Source organism: Salmo salar, chromosome ssa03 (genome assembly GCF_905237065.1).
Source record: "Salmo salar chromosome ssa03, Ssal_v3.1, whole genome shotgun sequence".
Lineage (NCBI taxonomy): Eukaryota > Metazoa > Chordata > Actinopteri > Salmoniformes > Salmonidae > Salmo > Salmo salar.
In genome coordinates, this window is record NC_059444.1 from 92,875,760 (window position 1) to 92,895,307 (window position 19,548).

At 43.3% G+C, this 19,548-nt stretch overlaps 2 protein-coding genes across 4 annotated transcripts; both read left to right on the top strand.

Annotated features, from left to right (window-relative positions):
- Positions 1-562: 562 nt before the first annotated feature.
- LOC106602035 (GTPase IMAP family member 9) lies at positions 563-5,116 on the top strand. The gene is made up of 4 exons (XM_045715800.1): positions 563-851; positions 1,147-1,178; positions 1,871-1,921; positions 3,636-5,116. Exons 2-4 carry the CDS (start codon positions 1,163-1,165, stop codon positions 4,622-4,624), a joined length of 1,056 nt encoding a protein of 351 aa, XP_045571756.1. The 5' UTR covers positions 563-851; positions 1,147-1,162; the 3' UTR covers positions 4,625-5,116.
- Positions 5,117-6,197: 1,081 nt separating this feature from the next.
- LOC106601956 (E3 ubiquitin-protein ligase TRIM39) lies at positions 6,198-16,345 on the top strand. Of its 3 annotated transcripts, XM_045715803.1 has the most exons (10): positions 6,198-6,335; positions 9,376-9,509; positions 10,520-10,670; positions 11,039-11,122; positions 12,004-12,123; positions 12,341-12,481; positions 13,126-13,273; positions 13,478-13,504; positions 14,072-14,234; positions 15,601-16,345. In XM_045715803.1, the coding sequence occupies exons 2-10, from the start codon at positions 9,379-9,381 to the stop codon at positions 15,983-15,985; spliced, it is 1,350 nt and encodes a 449-aa protein (XP_045571759.1). In that variant the 5' UTR covers positions 6,198-6,335; positions 9,376-9,378; the 3' UTR covers positions 15,986-16,345. The 3 variants fall into 3 exon arrangements, with proteins under 3 accessions (XP_045571759.1, XP_045571758.1, XP_045571757.1); XM_045715802.1 differs by lacking the exon at positions 6,198-6,335 and having other exon boundaries at positions 8,692-9,509; positions 14,075-14,234; XM_045715801.1 differs by lacking the exon at positions 6,198-6,335 and having other exon boundaries at positions 8,693-9,509.
- Positions 16,346-19,548: the final 3,203 nt, after the last annotated feature.

Below are 19,548 nucleotides of genomic sequence, written 5' to 3' on the forward strand. Positions count from 1 at the left end.
GGTCAACCAGGAAAGACAATCTATCACAGACAGGTCAACCAGGAGAGACAATCTCTTATCACAGACAGGCCAACCAGGAGAGACAAAGACTTTGGAGTCTTTCCTGGTTGACCTGTCTGTGAGACTGACTCTCTAGTAACGTCGGTGATAAGAGATAGTCTCATGTATTAACTTTGAAATTGTCTGTCATAGGTTCTGCCCAATGATGTGTAAAAACATAACTGGTTCTGCCACACGGTGTGCACAGCTGTTTCTGCCTGTATTATTATTATGTTTTATTGAACCTTTATTTAACAAGGCAAGTCAGTTAAGAACAAATTCTTATTTTATAAGGACGGCCTACCCTGGACGATGCTGGGCTAATTGTGCGCCGCCCTATGAGACTCCCAATCACGGCTGGATGTGATACAGCCTGGATTTGAACCAGGGACTGTAATGACGCATCTTGCACTGACGCCTCTTGCCCTAAAGGAGAAAACAAGGTGTCAAACATTTGGCGAGTTACCTTTTGCTTGAGTGTAGATTGAAGCAATGGAATGGACTTAAATGAGTGAACTGCATATCCGTGCACCCGTAATGCATCATGCTTTGCTGTAGCCATAGAAAACACTTTCGATTTGACTCTAAATTATAAAATGTACATTCTAGCCTACAGTTCAAACAGATTTGATCAGATTTGTATATGCCTACATCTTCTCATTTAAATGATATCGTGAACTGGATTATTATGCAACGATAAACGATATAGTTTGTTATTTTAGCATGTGTGAATAAATAAAGTTTCGGTGCGCTCGACCGAACGACATCGTCGACAGAAATTAAGACATTGAATTCTCCAGTCGGCAAATTCCGTAAGTAATGGACGTACATGATTCCTGCGGTAAAACAGTTCTTTCTATTGGTTGAATATTCCTGTCCGCTTTATTATAATTATCCTATGTATAGTATATTGTTATATGTCATGTTTTTTTTCTGTGAAGTACTTGTGATTGTTTCGGTGTACAGTAACTGTACAAAGCAGTGCATCGTGCCCTTATAGGCCTGTACCCAGCCTTTTGAGAAATGCAAATATACGTTCTGACCACACCAATTATCAGGCTACTAATTTCCTCCACATTAACCATATACACACTGTTGTTTTAATAGGTTAAGCTGCACAATTATGGCATCCAATGAGAGTGAGTATCATTCCTTATTTGATACATTGTTGGATCCCATTGGGCACAGACGTCAATTCAACGTCTATTCCACCTTGGTTCAACGTTGATTCAACCAGTGTGTGCCCAGTGGGATATTGCAATTGTTATTGCTGAGTAGGCCTGTATGTAGTAAATAGGTATTATAGTATATTGTAGTGTGTTGTGTTTGTGTACGCTGACTTCTCTAAATTCATTTCCATGTAAATAACAATAAAGTATATTTAAGCAATAAGACCAGAGGGAGGTATGGTGTAATATACTACAGCTAAGGGCTGTTCTTAAGCATGACGCAACACGGAGTGCCTGGATACAGCCCTTAGCCGTGGTATACTGGCCATATACCACAAACCCCCAAGGTGTCTTATTGCTATTATAAACTGGTTACCAACATAATTAGAGCAGTAAAAATACATGTTTTGTCATACCCGTGGTATACGGTCTGATATGCCACGGCTGTCAGCCAATCAGCATTCAGGACTCGAACCAACCAGTTTATAGTATACTTTATATTATACTGTATTATAGTGTGTTGTGTTCCTGTATTTGTGTGCTGACTTGTCTAAATGAATTTTCCATGGAAATGGACAGTAAAGTATATTGTATGGTATGTCAGGAAGGGATATGGGTTTACAGTATATTTAGTAGGCCTGTAACTTAAAATGTTTTCATAGGTTCTAAACCGAAAAGGAGGAGGAAGAGCAGCATGGACAAGCCTCCTCATTGTGAGTTCTATAGATTTTAGTTGTGTATTCATCTGTACATAAATAAATATACTGCTCAAAAAAATAAAGGGAACACTTAAACAACACAATGTAACTCCAAGTCAATCACACTTCTGTGAAATCAAACTGTCCACTTAGGAAGCAACACTGATTGACAATAAATTTCACATGCTGTTGTGCAAATGGAATAGACAACAGGTGGAAATTATAGGCAATAAGCAAGACACCCCCAATAAAGGAGTGGTTCTGCAGGTGGTGACCATAGACCACTTCTCAGTTCCTATGCTTCCTGGCTGATGTTTTGGTCACTTTTGAATGCTGGCGGTGCTTTCCCACAAGTGGAAGCATGAGACGGAGTCTACAACCCACACAAGTGGCTCAGGTAGTGTAGCTCATCCAGGATGGCACATCAATGCGAGCTGTGGCAAGAAGGTTTGCTGTGTCTGTCAGCATAGTGTCCAGAGCATGGAGGCGCTACCAGGAGACAGGCCAGTACATCAGGAGACGTGGAGGAGGCCGTAGGAGGGCAACAACCCAGCAGCAGGACCGCTACCTCCGCCTTTGTGCAAGGAGGAGCAGGAGGAGCACTGCCAGAGCCCTGCAAAATGACCTCCAGCAGGCCACAAATGTGCATGTGTCTGCTCAAACGTTCAGAAACAGACTCCATGAGGGTGGTATGAGGGCCCGATGTCCACAGGTGGGGGTTGTGCTTACAGCCCAACACCGTGCAGAACGTTTGGCATTTGCCAGAGAACACCAAGATTGGCAAATTCGCCACTGGCGCCCTGTGCTCTTCACAGATGAAAGCAGGTTCACACTGAGCACGTGACAGATGTGACAGAGTCTGGAGACGCCGTGGAGAACGTTCTGCTGCCTGCAACATCCTCCAGCATGACTGGTTTGGCGGTGGGTCAGTCATGGTGTGGGGTGGCATTTCCTTGGGGGGCCGCACAGCCCTCCATGTGCTCGCCAGAGGTAGCCTGACTGCCATTAGGTACCGAGATGAGATCCTCAGACCCCTTGTGAGACCATATGCTGGTGCGGTTGGCCCTGGGTTCCTCCTAATTCAAGACAATGCTAGACCTCATGTGGCTGGAGTGTGTCAGCAGTTCCTGCAAGAGGAAGGCATTGATGCTATGGACTGGCCCGCCCGTTCCCCAGACCTGAATCCAATTGAGCACATCTGGGACATCATGTCTCGCTCCATCCACCAACGCTACGTTGCACCACAGACTGTCCAGGAGTTGGTGGATGCTTTAGTCCAGGTCTGGGAGGAGATCCCTCAGGAGACCATCCACCACCTCATCAGGAGCATGCCCAGGCGTTGTAGGGAGGTCATACAGGCACGTGGAGGCCACACACACTACTGAGCCTCATTTTGACTTGTTTTAAGGACATTACATCAAAGTTAGATCAGCCTGTAGTGTGGTTTTCCACTTTAATTTTGAGTGTGACTCCAAATCCAGACCTCCATTGGTTGATAAATTGGATTTCCATTGATTATTTTTGTGTGATTTTGTTGTCAGCACATTCAACTATGTAAAGAAAAAAGTTTTTAATAAGATTATTTCTTTCATTCAGATCTAGGATGTGTTGTTTAAGTGTTCCCTTTATTTTTTTGAGCAGTGTACTTGTGATGGCCAAGAGAATGGTGCATGCTGGTCTAATCGTGTACTTTTGTTGGCTGTTGGTTTTGTGTGTGTTTGTTTGTCAGTGTCAGGCGATGCAGAGTTTAGAGTCCTTCTCTTTGGGAGAAGTGGCCGAAGTCAATTTTCTCTGGCAAACTCCATTCTGCGGACAGATGTGTTCAATGATGAGCTCTGCAACATTACAGAGAGTCAGAGACACAGGAGTGAGGCGTTTGAGAGGAAACTAGCTGTGGTCAACACTCCAAACCTCTCTGAGTATGAGGCATCCCAGAAAGAGCTGAGAAGAGTGTTCAAGATGTCTGTGTGTATGTCCTGTCCTGGTCCCTACGTCGTTCTCTTTGCATTCGACCTGAACAACATCTCACCAAGTGCAGTAAGTATCCTGGAACTCATCACAAAGCATTTTGGGGACAGCATCTTGAACCACATGATGGTTGTGGTGTGCCATGAAGAGGAGAAGGAGGATTCAGCTCTTGAGAAGAAAGTCAAGACTAACAGAGACTTCAGGGAGCTCATTGAGAAGTGTGGCCAAAGGTATCACCTCTTCAATGAGAGGAAGGCCCGGAGCGATGAGAAGGTTTCCAGACAGCTCCTGGAGAAGATGGACGACATGGTGAGGGATAACGGATGCAGATTCTACTCCAATCACCAATACCAGGAAGCAGAGGAGAGCATCCAGAAAGAGGAGCGTTTCATGATGAAAGGGAGAAAGAAAGAGATGCTGACAAAGAGGAAGGAGCTGGAGAGCAGGTACACAGGTGAAGGTCTTGAGAAGGAGATGCTGCAGTTTGAGACAAGGATAAGAGTAGAGAACCGAGAGAAGGCTGAGAGGAAGATCTCAGAGGTACTGGGATTTACTCTAACAGCAGTTGACTATGCTGCTGCAGTAGGTAAAGGGGCAGCTCTAGGGGCTTTATGTGGAGCGGTCATGGGGTTTGAGGGTATGGCGGTGGGAGCCGCTGTAGGTGCCGTTGTCGGGGGTGTCATAGGAGGTGCTGCCAGTGCGGCATGGGGTTACGTCACAAACGCTGCTGCACAAATGAATAGACGTTGAGACGATGGTGCCTACATCGATGATGCATTGCACAGTTTAACAGGTTGTGTCATATTGTTGCCGTTCCTGCACAGTTTAACACCACTGTCAGATTTGTAGAGGTCTGAGGCCAATCAGTTCAGTAATGAAACTTATTTGTCATTGAGAAAATATTCAGAGATGTATGTTTTGTAGATAATAGACACTGTTGATTTTTGGCTGCTGGTCTGGTGATGGTACTAGTAGGTTATTTTACACACATTCGTTGTTGAAATACGTAATCATGAATAAAGGGAGATCCTTTAACGATGGAATATTTAAACACATTCTAAATGTACTGTTGTTTTTGCTGTCTTTGGAATTCCCAATACATCTGTGTACATTTAAATAGGTAAAATGTAAATATACATTCTACATCCATTTATGAAAGAACATAGTTATTTTTAATTTTATATTACTGCTGTTGTATGTGTCTCTATTTTGCCTAATAAATTCCCTGATTTTGAAAACAAATCCCTGTTTTGTTTCCCTGTGGTATTTGTATTGTGTTAAAGCACATGTCTGATCTTCCATTGCATACTGTACTGAAACAGTCTCACAGACCGTTCAATCAGGAGAGACCAGTCTTTCTCCCTAGGTTCACTTGCTCTTTCAGCTTCAACACTTCCATCTCAAAAACATTTCACTTAACCTTTCCACCAGCCGTCCCTCCAGCACTCTTTAACGGCTACACAGCTAAACTCCTACACTGCTGCACTAATCCACTCTAGCAGGGCTCTGGTGTCCAGCCTTCCACAATGACTACTGGATCTCTGGCTGCAGAACCCACTTATACTGTACTGTATCTCTCTCTCTCATCTATCTCTGTCTCTGTCTCCTCTGTCTCCGTCTGTCTCTGTGTGTGGCAGTTGAGGCTGGGGACGAGGATAGCCACCACATAGCCTCATCCACAGGCTCAACTGATACATTACAGAGAGACAGCGCTGGCTAGTGGACGAGACTAGCTACTGGAGGGCTAGCTCTGGTCCAGGGTGTTAGTGAGCCTTCAGGAAGGCTCAGCGTTAGCAAGCCACACTAACACCCTGGACCAGAGCTACTGCAGGGCCTGGTGCTGCTGTTTGACAGCTCTAACACCCTGGACCAGAGCTACTGCTGGGCCTGGTGCTGCTGTTTGTCAGCTCTAACACCCTGGACCAGAGCTACTGCTGGGCCTGGTGCTGCTGTTTGACAGCTCTAACACCCTGGACCAGAGCTACTGCTGGGCCTGGTGCTGCTGTTTGTCAGGGCCTTACCAAAGACTGTCCCTTCTCCCCAAGTATGCATTTGTTTACTTCACTTTACATATTTGAAATTAATATAGGAAATATGGAAACTTCCTCTAGCCTATAGTCCATGGCTCCACCAATCAAATGCTTTTACATTTGTGGGGAGTAGTGAAGTGCACATTTCAGGAAGAAGGAGAGATAATTGGGACATAGCCAATGTCTAAGGTTACAGCCTCCTCCCAAAGCAAACGCCTGATTGACTGACAACAGCTGAACACACCTGGATTAAACCCCACCCACAGCACCTTTCTAGGAACTCATACCTGTCACCTGGCCTCTGAATACAGGAAGAGAGACAGACTGACTAGCGACCGAAGCTCTGAGCACCTGGCCTCTGAATACAGGAAGAGAGACAGACTGACTAGCGACAGAAGCTCTGAGCACCTGGCCAGGAACAAGTGGGACAGGTAGGTTTAACTTCTTAATAGTGGCTTTTCTTAACTCAATAACATTCTGAACATAGGTTGTAAATATTGAACACAGCCTGGGAACAATAAAGCGTATTCTAATCTATCCTCCTTGTCAGGATGTCGGCTCTCTCTTCAGAACAGTATGTGAAACGTCCATTTTCTTTTATTACATGTTTACGACTGAACAGGTCAGGATGTCACTCTTCTCAGTTCAGGAAGTCACAACTTTATAGGTACTACACTGTTTGTTTTCAACAGGTAAAAGAGAGAAAATACAATACCGCTTTGAGGTAAAACAAACGGTTATGATTCTAGGGAGAATAATATCTTGAAGAGCTCATGCAGGTATTGAGTGTTGTGTTGGTTCCTTGATTATGTAACAGAATATTTGGTGTTACCTGTTCTACTGCATACCAAGGAATTTTACGCTCTCTTGTCTCTCAAACACACAGACAGACACAGACAGACAGACAGACATAGACTGACACACTTTTCTTTGAATGACACAGATGATCACATAACTGACTTGGCTCTGAGACACACGCAGAAACATTAGGTGAGTTCAGGTGAATCTGTGACCTGAAAGAGTTCCAATAGTGAAATATCCAAAACGTGAGCATTCCGCTGCTTGACAAAGAAACATGTTTGACCATGGAGTTGATAATAACAATCTCCACATTCTGTCTTTCGTCCAATCAGATCGGATGAGCTGGAACGTGACTCTGCTCGCTGTAGTGATGTCAAGGACGTCACTGTGTTGGGAGTCTGTTGGCTGCGCCAAGTATCAATGGCTTCCTCCAACCAATACTGAAAATTCCCTATTCCCTGCACTACTTTTGACCCAGGGCCCCATAGGGAATAGGGTGCCATTTAGGACACACACTATATTTAAGACAAAATATGTTCCCTCTAGTCAGCGTTAACATCTTCACTTCAGTGGCCCTCCGCTGTCCCTGGGTTTCAGATGAGTTTTATAAACCTGTGTCCTCCTTCAGTTTGTTATTTATCAGCAAATGGGAAAGAGGTTATTGAATGAATCAGTCTTCGTTATTTCACCTTGGAAAGTACGATTGTATTATATTCCCTGCTGAGAGAAAACGGTCACAAACACTGCCTTCGGAAAGTATTCAGACCCCTTGACTTTTTCCACATTTTGTTAAGTTACAGCCTTATTCTAAAATGGATTAAATAAATACAATTCCTCAGCAATCTACACACAATACCCCATAATGACAAAGCAAAAACAGTTGTTGTTTTTTTTGGGGGGGGGGCAAATTTATAAAAATCTATAAACAGAAATACCCTTTGCTATGAGACTTAAAATTGAGAAAGGTACACACCTGTCTATATAAGGTCCCACAGTTGACAGTGTATGTCAGAGCAAAAATCAAGCCATGACGTCGAAGGAATTGTCCGCAGAGCTCCGAGACAGGATTGTGTTGAGGCACAGATCTGGTGAAGGGTACCAAAACATTTCTGCAGGTCCCCAAGAACACAGTGGCCTCCATCATTCTTAAATGGAAGAAGTTTGGAACCACCAATACTCTTCCTAGAGCTGGCCGCTCGGCCAAACTGAGCAATCTGGGTAGAAGGGCCTTGGTCAGGGAGGTGATCAATAACCCGATGGTCACTCTGACAGACCTCCAGAGTTCCTCTGTGGAGATGGAAGAACTTTCCAGAAGGACAACCATCTCTGCAACACTCCACAAATCAGGCCTTTCTGGCCAGATGGGAACCACTCCTCAGTAAAAGACACATGACAGCCCGCTTGGAGTTTGCCAAAAGACACCTAAAGACTCTCAGACCATGAGAAACAAGATTCTCTGGTCTGATGAAACCAAGACTGAACTCTTTGGCCTGAATGCCAAATGTCACGTCTGGAGGAAACCTGGCACCATCCCTACGGTGAAGCATGGTGGTGGCAGTATCATGCTGTGGGGATGTTTTTCATCGGCAGGGACTGGGAGACTAGTCAGGATCGAGGCAAAGATGAACATAGCAAAGTACAGAGAGATCCTTGATGAAAACCTGCTCCAGAGCACTCAGGGCCTCAGACTGGGGCGACGGTTCACCTTCCAACAGGACTACGACCCTAAGCACACAGCCAAGACAATGCATGAGTGGCTTCGTGAGCTTGAGGATCTGCTGAGAAGAATGGGATAAACTCCCCAAATACAGGTGTGCAAAGATTGTAGCGTCATACCCAAGAAGACTCAAGGCTGTAATCGCTGGGGTCTGAATACCAATATTTAAGTTTTTTATTTTTCATAAATTTGCAAAAAATGTCTAAACCTGTTTTTGCTTTGCTTTTCATTATTTAATTAATCAATTTTAGAATAAGGCTGTAACCTAACAAAATGTGAAAAAAGTCAAGGGCTCTGAATACTTTACAAAGGCAGTGTAACCCAACTTTTTCACTTTGACTAGTTGATTAAGTTTAACCTTGAGGCGAGTGAATACTGTGGCTTTTTACGCACACTCTTCTTCCATTGGAAACAATAACTTGCAAATAACTTGTAAAAAAAAAAACTGTACACTTGAACTCTGTCTGGCCTATCAAATTGAAGTATTACATGACAAGAACATAAAGGTATTTAGAGAGATTTGACATTACATTTCATCTATATATTGATATTTAATGGGGCACAACTTTGGTTTTTAGAAGTGGGGGGACGACAATGATTAAACTGGTGGGGACATAATATCTATTTTCAAACAGTCTCCACGACCGTTCGGAGGCGTCCGCATGGTCCTAAAGCATACCGTTGCCTCGTTTAGTATCAAATTACAATGGTAATGGGGGGAGATAAATGTCCCCCCCTCGTCCCCAGTGAAAGTTGCTTCCCTGTTAATGAGAGACGGTACACTACAAGTATCTGATACTACAAAGTGTTTAATGCTCAATCTCGTAATATATTGAACTTGGACCTTTTTAGAAAAGGGGGAATTGGAAATGGTGGAGAGATGGATTAGAGGGACAGCGGGAAAAGAAGGGTACAGAAGGATGAATTTATTGATTTCTATGGCGTCCTTCCAGGGCATGGCATCTACCATCTCTACCATCAGCCTCGTCTCCGAGAGGCACTTCCTGTGCCCGCTGTGTAAGGACATCTTCAGCAGTCCTGTGACTACTCCGTGTGGCCACAGTTTCTGTCAGGCCTGCCTGTGTGGGTACGTCCCCTCTTTATCTTACGATTAGAAGAAATGGAGGTCGGGGGTGTCTGATATCGTTTGTTGAACTTTATTGAAAGCATTGCAGAGAATAATGAAAACATGGACTGGAGTACTGAGTGTATTAGTTATCAGCATAATGAAAACATGGACTGGAGTACTGAGTGTATTAGTTATCAGCATAATGAAAACATGGACTGGAGTACTGAGTGTATTAGTTATCAGCATAATGAAAACATGGACTGGAGTACTGAGTGTATTAGTTATCAGCATAATGAAAACATGGACTGGAGTACTGAGTGTATTAGTTATCAGCATAATGAAAACATGGACTGGAGTACTGAGTGTATTAGTTATCAGCATAATGAAAACATGGACTGGAGTACTGAGTGTATTAGTTATCAGCATAATGAAAACATGGACTGGAGTACTGAGTGTATTAGTTATCAGCATAATGAAAACATGGACTGGAGTACTGAGTGTATTAGTTATCAGCATAATGAAAACATGGAATGGAGTACTGAGTGTATTATCAGCACAATGAAAACATGGAATGGAGTACTGAGTGTATTAGTTATCAGCATAATGAAAACATGGACTGGAGTGCTGAGTGTATTAGTTATCAGCATAATGAAAACATGGACTGGAGTGCTGAGTGTATTATCAGCACAATGAAAACATGGAATGGAGTGCTGAGTGTATTAGTTATCAGCATAATGAAAACATGGAATGGAGTACTGAGTGTATTAGTTATCAGCATAATGAAAACATGGACTGGAGTGCTGAGTGTATTAGTTATCAGCATAATGAAAACATGGACTGGAGTGCTGAGTGTATTATCAGCACAATGAAAACATGGAATGGAGTACTGAGTGTATTAGTTATCAGCATAATGAAAACATGGACTGGAGTACTGAGTGTATTAGTTATCAGCATAATGAAAACATGGACTGGAGTATTGAGTGTATTAGTTATCAGCATAATGAAAACATGGACTGGGCTCATTACAGGTACTGGACCCGGCACCGTTCAGACTACTGTCCCCTCTGCAAGAGGTTGTTCTATTCCAGGCCAGACCTTAGTGTCAACCGCATCCTGGCTGACGTCTGTGACAACTACAGGAAGACACGGCCTGAGAGCCCTGAGGAGAGCCACGACATGGTATTCTAGTGACCTTAGTACAACATCTTGTGACATTAAGAGGTTCAAGACGCTACAGTGTACCTGTAATAGATACCTTGGTGTAATCCTCTTGATGTCATGATACCTTGGTGTAACCCTCTTGATGTCATGATACCTTGGTGTAACCCTCTGATGTCATAATACCTTGGTGTAATCCTCTTGGTGTCATGATACCTTGGTGTAATCCTCTTGATGTCATGATACCTTGGTGTAATCCTCTTGGTGTCATGATACCTTGGTGTAACCCTCTTGATGTCATGATACCTTGGTGTAATCCTCTTGATGTCATGATACCTTGGTGTAATCCTCTTGATGTCATGATACCTTGGTGTAATCTTTTTCTGCAGCCACAGGTTGTAGACATTGACCAGATGATCCAGGAGAGACTGAAGAAAGTTGACAGACTCAGACACTCTCTACAGCTCCTCAAAGTGAGTCCCGATCCCAAATTGGCCCCTAGCCCCTACACCAGGGCTCTCCAAGCCTGTTCCTGGAGAGCTACCTTCCTGTAGGTTTTCACTCCAACCCCAGTTATAACTAACCTGGTTCAGTTTATCAACCAGCTAATTATTAGAATCAGGTGCGCTAGATTGGGGTTGTAGTGAAAACCTACAGGATGGTAGCTCTACAGGTACAGGGTTAGAGAGGTCCTACAGGGTGGTAGATCTCCGGGTACAGGGTTAGAGAGGCCCTACAGGATGGTAGGTCTCCAGGTACAGGGTTAGAGAGGCCTACAGGATGGTAGATCTCCAGGTACAGGGTTAGAGAGGTCCTACAGGATGGTAGATCTCCAGGTACAGGGTTAGAGAGGTCCTACAGGGTGGTAGATCTCCAGGTACAGGGTTAGAGAGGCCTACAGGGTGGTAGATCTCCAGGTACAGGGTTAGAGAGGTCCTACAGGATGGTAGATCTCCAGGTACAGGGTTAGAGAGGCCTACAGGGTGGTAGATCTCCAGGTACAGGGTTAGAGAGGTCCTACAGGATGGTAGATCTCCGGGTACAGGGTTAGAGAGGTCCTACAGGATGGTAGATCTCCAGGTACAGGGTTAGATAGGTCCTACAGGATGGTAGCTCTACAGGTACAGGGTTAGAGATGCCCTACACCCTACGCCCTTATGTAGAGCTAGATGAGTTAGACAAATCCATCACCCTTACCACATACATGTTTTGTCCAATCACACCTTATCATCTTAAAGTGATATGAGATACAGACATGTATTTTATCCAATTAGAACTCGTGTCTGAGATATTGACAGTCTCTTTTCCAATTAGAACTCGTGTCTGAGATATTGACAGTCTCTTGTCCAATCAGAACTCGTGTGTGAGGGAGGTGCGTGAGAGCCAGAAGGTGTTCTCTGCCCTCGTCAGTTCCATGGAGAAGAGCCACAAGGCCGTGGTGACAGCCATCGAGGAGAGACAGGGGGAGGAGGAGGTCTGTAATGTACAGTAATACTCTGATTTATTTATGAACTTATTAACTTACAATATTAATAATAATGGATTGGATTTATTTAGCTCCTTTCTCGTAAGTGAGGTACACAAAGCGCTTTACATAGTAAGGGAAAAACTCACCTCATCCACCACCTTATGACAGAATACAATGTGATTATCAATATACCAAATGTAACAATGTTTATGTGTTTCTTTAGAGGGTTGTTGAGAAGCTGGTGAAGGAGCTGGAACAGGAGATTCAACATCTGAGGAATGGAGACACTGACCTGGGGCCTTGTCATTCTCAGCAGAGCCATGATGAGCTCTGTGGTGGTGGTGGTCAGAAGAGTGTTGCAGTGGTAAGCATGGAGTATGGTGAAGTCGCCCCTAGACGCTCATCTTGGGTCAGTTTAGCATTTTCTCCACTAATGGTTAAGGTTTAGATTGAGGGAAAGGAAGCTGATCCTAGATCTGTGCCTAGGGGAAACTTTACCCCAGAGCGGTAAGCATATACTTAAGCAATAAGGCCCGAGGGGGTGTGGCATATAGTCAATATACCAGAACCAAGGGCTGTTCTTATGCACGACGCAAAGCAGAGTACAGCCTGGATACACACCTTAAAACTGATTACCAACGTAATTAGAACAGTAAAAATAAATGTTCTTTCATACCCGTGGTATACCACGGCATTCAGCCAATCAGCATTCAGGGCTCGAACCACCCAGTTTATAACGTCTGATATACCTCAGCTTCCAGCCAATCAGAATCCAGGACACAAACTACCCGCTTTATAATGTAGATTAGGACACAGTAGGTCTACACGTTGACCTTTGCTTCCTCATGTCTTAATTTCCAAAAAGAGTTTATAAAACAGAGTTTCTTAACAGTTTCAATCATGACCACAGAAGAAAAGGCTTGAACCCTTAAATTAGTCCCCCAACCACCTACATTTAATCTTAAAATATAACATTGTTTGTTTGTTTGTCCTCAATGAACGTTGCAGAGCACCACTTCCACCACGGGCTACTCTGAGAGGAGGGACTGGTCCAAGGTTTCCGTGGAGACAGACCCCTGTATGGGCGTGACCAGGAGAGCAGTGTCAGACCTGATGGACATGGTTAAGGGAGAGCTCCGTAGACTCTCTAAAGCTGGTGAGTATTATACTACGGATACTATCTTTCATATCGTACTGGATCCACCTCACTTTAATAGCCTACATGTTTTGTGCTGATTAGACATCTGTCAGCATCTGATAAATGGTTACAGTATTATTCTACTGCATATCTTTAGGGTGAGTGAAATGTCAGATCTGTTTGTCTGGGAAGGATTCTTACTGGAACTGTTATCTTTTGCAGAGCTGAAGAAAATACAGAAATACACAGGTATGTCTCCACCTGCCGAAGAGTTAGATACGCCATAATATCTCTTTTTCTGTTGTTCTTAAAGGCCCAGTGCAGTCAAAATGCAGTTTGTATGTGTTTTATATCATATTGTACAACAGCTGATGAAACTAACACTGTAAAAGTGTTGGAAAGTGTTATTTCCTGATAGTTAATGGTTGAAAATACAATCTTAATCAGCAGGTTCGCGTGGGCGGGAGTTTAGGCTTTCCATGGTGACATCACAATGTGGTGCATTGGTTAATAGACTAATAGCAAAGAGAGTTCCTAACCTCTCTGCCAATAACGGCTAGTCTTACATTTTCCCCTCCGCCCTCAGACCACTCCCAGACAGTCCTAGAAAAAATCTTGCTTGAGAAATACTTTTCAAATTTTTGCCAATTTTTATGGAAATCTATTACAGTAAGGTACTTAATTATTATTCAGAAAATAATTGGATATTGATATAAGAAAGGCAGCATTGGGCCTCTATGAAAGTACTTGTTTTACTAAGGTGAGTTTTCTGTTGCCATGGCACTTATATGATTCTCTCTCCTTCCTATACCCTAGTAGACATCTCCCTGAGTCCCAAGACAGCCCACGCCTTCCTCTCGGTCTCAGATGACCGGAAACAGGTGCGACACACAGACAAACACCAGGAGGTCCCAGACAACCCCAAGAGGTTTGACCGTGTGGCCAATGTCCTGGGAAGAGAATCCTTCAGCAGCGGCAGGTACTGTTTGCCTATATAATAGCGGCGTTCTATATCTATATTATCATAAAGATCTATGATCATATATCTATGGTTCTAAGAACGAATGTCAGGCCGTCTGATATAGTTTGTTTGTTGAACTTTACTGAAACTATTGCGGGGATACATACTTAAGTAGAAGTTAAGATTCACTCCTGGCTCTTTACCTTAACTAGTGCTGTAGTAAAACATGGACTGACTTCAATACTAAGTTCATCAGTTATAATGATGAAAACATGGACTGGGCTTCAATACAAAGTTCATCAGTTGTAATGATGAAAACATGGACTGGACTTGAATACAAAGTTCATAAGTTATAATATAACTTGGACTGGACTTGAATACAAAGTTCATCAGTTGTAATGATGAAAACATGGACTTAATTCCAGGTTCTACTGGACTAATGTTGACTCCATTCCAGGTTCTAATGTTGACTCCATTCCAGGTTCTAATGTTGACTCCATTCCAGGTTCTAATGTTGACTCCATTCCAGGTTCTACTGGACTAATGTTGACTCCATTCCAGGTTCTAATGTTGACTCCATTCCAGGTTCTAATGTTGACTCCATTCCAGGTTCTACTGGACTAATGTTGACTCCATTCCAGGTTCTAATGTTGACTCCATTCCAGGTTCTAATGTTGACTCCATTCCAGGTTCTAATGTTGACTCCATTCCAGGTTCTACTGGACTAATGTTGACTCCATTCCAGGTTCTACAGGACTAATGTTGATTCCATTCCAGGTTCTACTGGACTAATGTTGACTCCATTCCAGGTTCTAATGTTGACTCCATTACTGGACTAATGTTGATTCCATTCCAGGTACTACTGGACTGATGTTGACTCCATTCCAGGTACTAATGTTGACTCCATTCCAGGTACTAATGTTGACTCCATTCCAGGTACTAATGTTGACTCCATTCCAGGTACTACTGGACTAATGTTGACTACATTCCAGATACTAATGTTGACTCCATTCCAGGTACTAATGTTGACTCCATTCTAGGTACTATTGGACTAATGTTGACTCCATTCTAGGTACTACTGGACTAATGTTGACTACATTCCAGATACTAATGTTGACTCCATTCCAGGTACTACTGGACTAATGTTGACTACATTCCAGATACTAATGTTGACTCCATTCCAGGTACTAATGTTGACTCCATTCTAGGTACTATTGGACTAATGTTGACTCCATTCTAGGTACTATTGGACTAATGTTGACTCCATTCCAGGTACTAATGTTGACTCCATTCTAGGTACTACTGGACTAATGTTGACTCCATTCCAGGTACTAATGTTGACTCCATTCCAGGTACTACTGGACTAATGTTGACTCCATTCCAGGTACTACTGGGAGGTGGAGGTGGGAGAGAAGATAGAGTGGAACCTGGGCGTGGCCAGACAGTCCATCAACAGGAAAGGGAAGTTTACAGTCAGCCCAGCCAATGGCTTCTGGACACTGAGCCTAAAGAGCGGGGGTCAATACGTAGCTAACACCTCCCCCGCTGTCACCCCCGTGGGCCTGGAGCAGAAGCCCAGGAAGGTGGGGGTGTTTCTGGACTACGTGGAGGGCCGAGTGTCCTTCTACTGCGCGGAGACTGGGGTTCACATCCATACGTTTACAGATAGCTTCACTGATAGACTACATCCGCTCTTTAGTCCTGGGAGGCAACATGGAGGCAGGAATATCGCTCCTCTGATTATTAGTACTAGCTTCTGTAGCATCTGAGCCCCCTGACTTAACCCCACACCTGGAATAGTAATTTAATAATGTCATTATGTAACCTAATGTAGAATAAGGCTCACTCAGTCCTCTCTCACGTCTGCATTTTCAGTTGGATAAACCAGCTTCTTTCCTAATATTGAGTTAATACAGACACTGCATTATCAGGGAATGAGCTGGGTAATCAATAGTAATGCTATAATGTATTTGAATTATAATTTATGACAGTATTTATGAACCCTCAAATATATCTATTTTTACAGCGTTGATTTTTTAAATATTTCTGTGCATCATTAAAACATCTGTAAATTATTCACATACATTCTAGTTCTAGAATGACTAATGTGAGTAATTTCAAAAACCATGCCGCAGGCCCTAACTATTTGTTTGATTTAACAAGCAACCTTGACCATTCATGTATCTACCTTATCCAGTCATGCTACCCAGCTGGCTAACAGCTGGCTAACAGCTGGCTAACTTGCCCAGTATGATTTCAGATGGAAATATGGACTCCTGGATAGATACTCCAGGTGATGTGCTTGAAAGGTAGGATTGATCATCTCTTTTTCTGGTTCCCCTCTGACTGTCTGGTACCCCTAACTTCTTAAAGGTCCAATGCAGACATTTTATTTAAATGTCAAATCATTTCTGGGTAACAATGAAGTGGCTTACTGTGAATGTTTTCAATTTAAATGGTCAAAAAGAAACAAATGAGCTTCTTAAAAAAAGAGCAAATTCTCAAACAAGAATGTAGCTAGGACTGTCTGGGAGTGGTCTGAGTAGGGGAGGGGGAACTGAAAACTATCTGTTATTGGCTGAGAGGTTTGGAACCAATTTTTGACCTGGTGATGTCACCAGGCAGGCCAAAACTCCATCCCACCAAAACAGGCTGTAATTTCAGGTGGCCTTTTTAAACAGCTCTTACACTACAAGGGCATTATCATAAATTTCCCAGTTGCACAGATGTATTCCAATCTCATAGTGTGGAAATATATGAAAACACAGGAAGGTCTAGTTTTTGATTGAACTGGGCCTTTAAAGTTGTCAGCACAACTAATGCTCCCATCCACTACAAGGCTATCCACTACAAGGCTATCCACTCCAAGGCTATCCACTACAAGGCTATCCACTCCAAAGCTATCCACTACAAGTCTATCCACTACAAGGCTATCCACTACAAGACCATCTATCCACTATAAGACCATCCATCCACTACAAGACCATCCATCCACTACAAGACCATCTATCCACTATAAGACCATCTATCCACTACAAGACCATCCATCCACTACAAGACCATCCATCCACTACAAGACCATCTATCCACTACAAGACCATCTATCCACTACAAGACCATCTATCCACTACAAGACCATCCATCCACCTCAAGACCATCCATCCACTATAAGACCATCCATCCACTACAAGACCATCCATCCACTACAAGACCATCCATCCACTATAAGACCATCTATCCACTACAAAACCATCCACCCACTACAAGACCATCCATCCACTACAAAACCATCCATCCACTACAACACCAACTGTCCACTACAAGACCAACTGTCCACCTCAAGGCCATCCATCCACTACAAGGCCATCCATTGTCATGACATTGGCCTGTGGGTAAGGTTTATGACCCCCCCATAAATACCTTTCTCCCTTTCTCCCTTTCTCTCTGACTCTACTGAAGGACTCTTGAATAGCCTTTGTTAAACATGGAGAGTCTGGGAACATCAAACAAGTGGGGGGAAAGGAACAATATTTTGGTAATAGAACCAGTTGAAAATATGCGTTGGTACTTAATGTATATGATGTCTGTTCGGTGGTCATCTGAGACATTATGACTTATGACAGGACGACATAAACTGTATCTGGGAAAGTCTACACATTCTAGTTATCAGATTCACATGGAATTGTTGTGCAATTTAAATGTTTGAATATGAAACTATTTGTGATAAGATTAAATGTAATTTTAGCTTCCAAATGAGAGAATTGGGTTTTCATAAGGTTAGAGCCCTGCTCAATCAGTGGCCCACCCCTGTGAAGAGACATGGGTTATAAACTATGAAACACACCCTTCTCTCCCTCCACTATATAAGCCCTTGACGAAATGTAACCTCCTGTTCCGAGGACGATAGGACGACGGTCCATACGTTAAAAAGGACTAACATGTCAACTACAGAACTAAGCCAACCTCAGCATGAGCTTTGGTTGTGAATGGTATGAACTTTGAACACTTATTCGCTGAAGAAGTGAGACATCCTAGCCGTTGAGTTAGCAACAGCAGCTGTAAACGTGGGCTAGGAAAGGACGGACGACATATCCAGTCTAACACACAACGAAGATACTACACCGTATCCAATTTACCACCAGAGACATTCTTCCGAGGACAGGAAGATCTATGTTGGCCAACACGGCCAGCATCTACGACCAATCTACCGAAGCACAGCTCAGAGTAAATATTTATTGCATTTTCCTTTTCCAAATGGGCGGTAATTTAGAATGCATAAGATACTGTATTTACGATAGCACAGCTTCTCCCTTTGTTCCTCAGTCTTCCCGCTCTTTCATTCAAGCCCAACCCCCTCTCTTTGTGTAACAAGCCTTCATACAGGTTCCGTCCACCAGGGATGTTTTCTGTATGACATCATTTGCATTCTGTTTATATGTAATTCTGTGTGATTAGTTAGGTATTTAGTAAATAAATAATTTAACCCAATTTTGTGTTGCTGATTCAACTTGTTAGCCAGGGTTCGTGAAGATAACCAAGAATTTACAACTTTCAGATGAGACTGAAATAAGGTGACGATTAATATTGACTGCTATTGATGTAAAATATTACTAGGTCTTTCAGAGTTTATTCGGAAGATAACAGTTCTATAAACACTCTTTCGTGGTGCCCCAACTTTCTAGTTAATTACATTTACATGATTAGCTCAATCAGGTAATATTAATTACAGAGAAAGGATTTTATAGAATAGCATGTCATATCACTTAATCCGGCATAGCCAAAGACACAAGACCATCCATCCACTACAAGACCAACTATCCACTATAAGACCATGGTGTTTACCTATGGAGCAGCAAGGGGAACTGCCCCTCCCTGCCTTCAGGCTATGCTCAAACACTACACCCCAACCACCCGAATGGCGCAGCGGTCTAAGGCACTGGATCTCCGTGCTAGAGGCGTCAATACAGACTCTGGTTTGATTCCAGGCTGTATCACAACCGGCCGTGATTGGGAGTCCCATAGGGTGGCGCACAATTGGCTCAGTGTCGTCCGGGTTAGGGTTTGGCCGGGTTAGGCCATCATTGTAAATAAGAATTTGTTCTTAATTGACTTGCCAAGTTAAATAAAGGTTCAATAAAAAAAAAAAAACCTGAGTACTCCGTTCTGGTCTCTTGATCCTCCCACCCCTAGGGGAGGGCAGCTCCCACTCAGCCCAGTCAAAGCTCTGCTCTGTCCTGACACCCCAATGGTGGAACCAGCTTCCTCATGAAGCTAGGACAGCAGAGTCCCTGCCCATCTTCTGAAAACATCTGAAACCCTACCTCTTCAAAGA

Coding starts and splice junctions, on each gene's coding strand:
- LOC106601956 (XM_045715801.1), top strand. CDS start 9,292: ATGGTGGAGAGATGGATTAGAGGGACAGCGGGAAAAGAAGGGTACAGA. Junction 9,510..10,519: donor TGTCAGGCCTGCCTGTGTGG/GTACGTCCCCTC, acceptor GGCTCATTACAG/GTACTGGACCCGGCACCGTT. Junction 10,671..11,038: donor CTGAGGAGAGCCACGACATG/GTATTCTAGTGA, acceptor CTTTTTCTGCAG/CCACAGGTTGTAGACATTGA.
- LOC106602035 (XM_045715800.1), top strand. Junction 1,922..3,635: donor CATGGACAAGCCTCCTCATT/GTGAGTTCTATA, acceptor TTTGTTTGTCAG/TGTCAGGCGATGCAGAGTTT.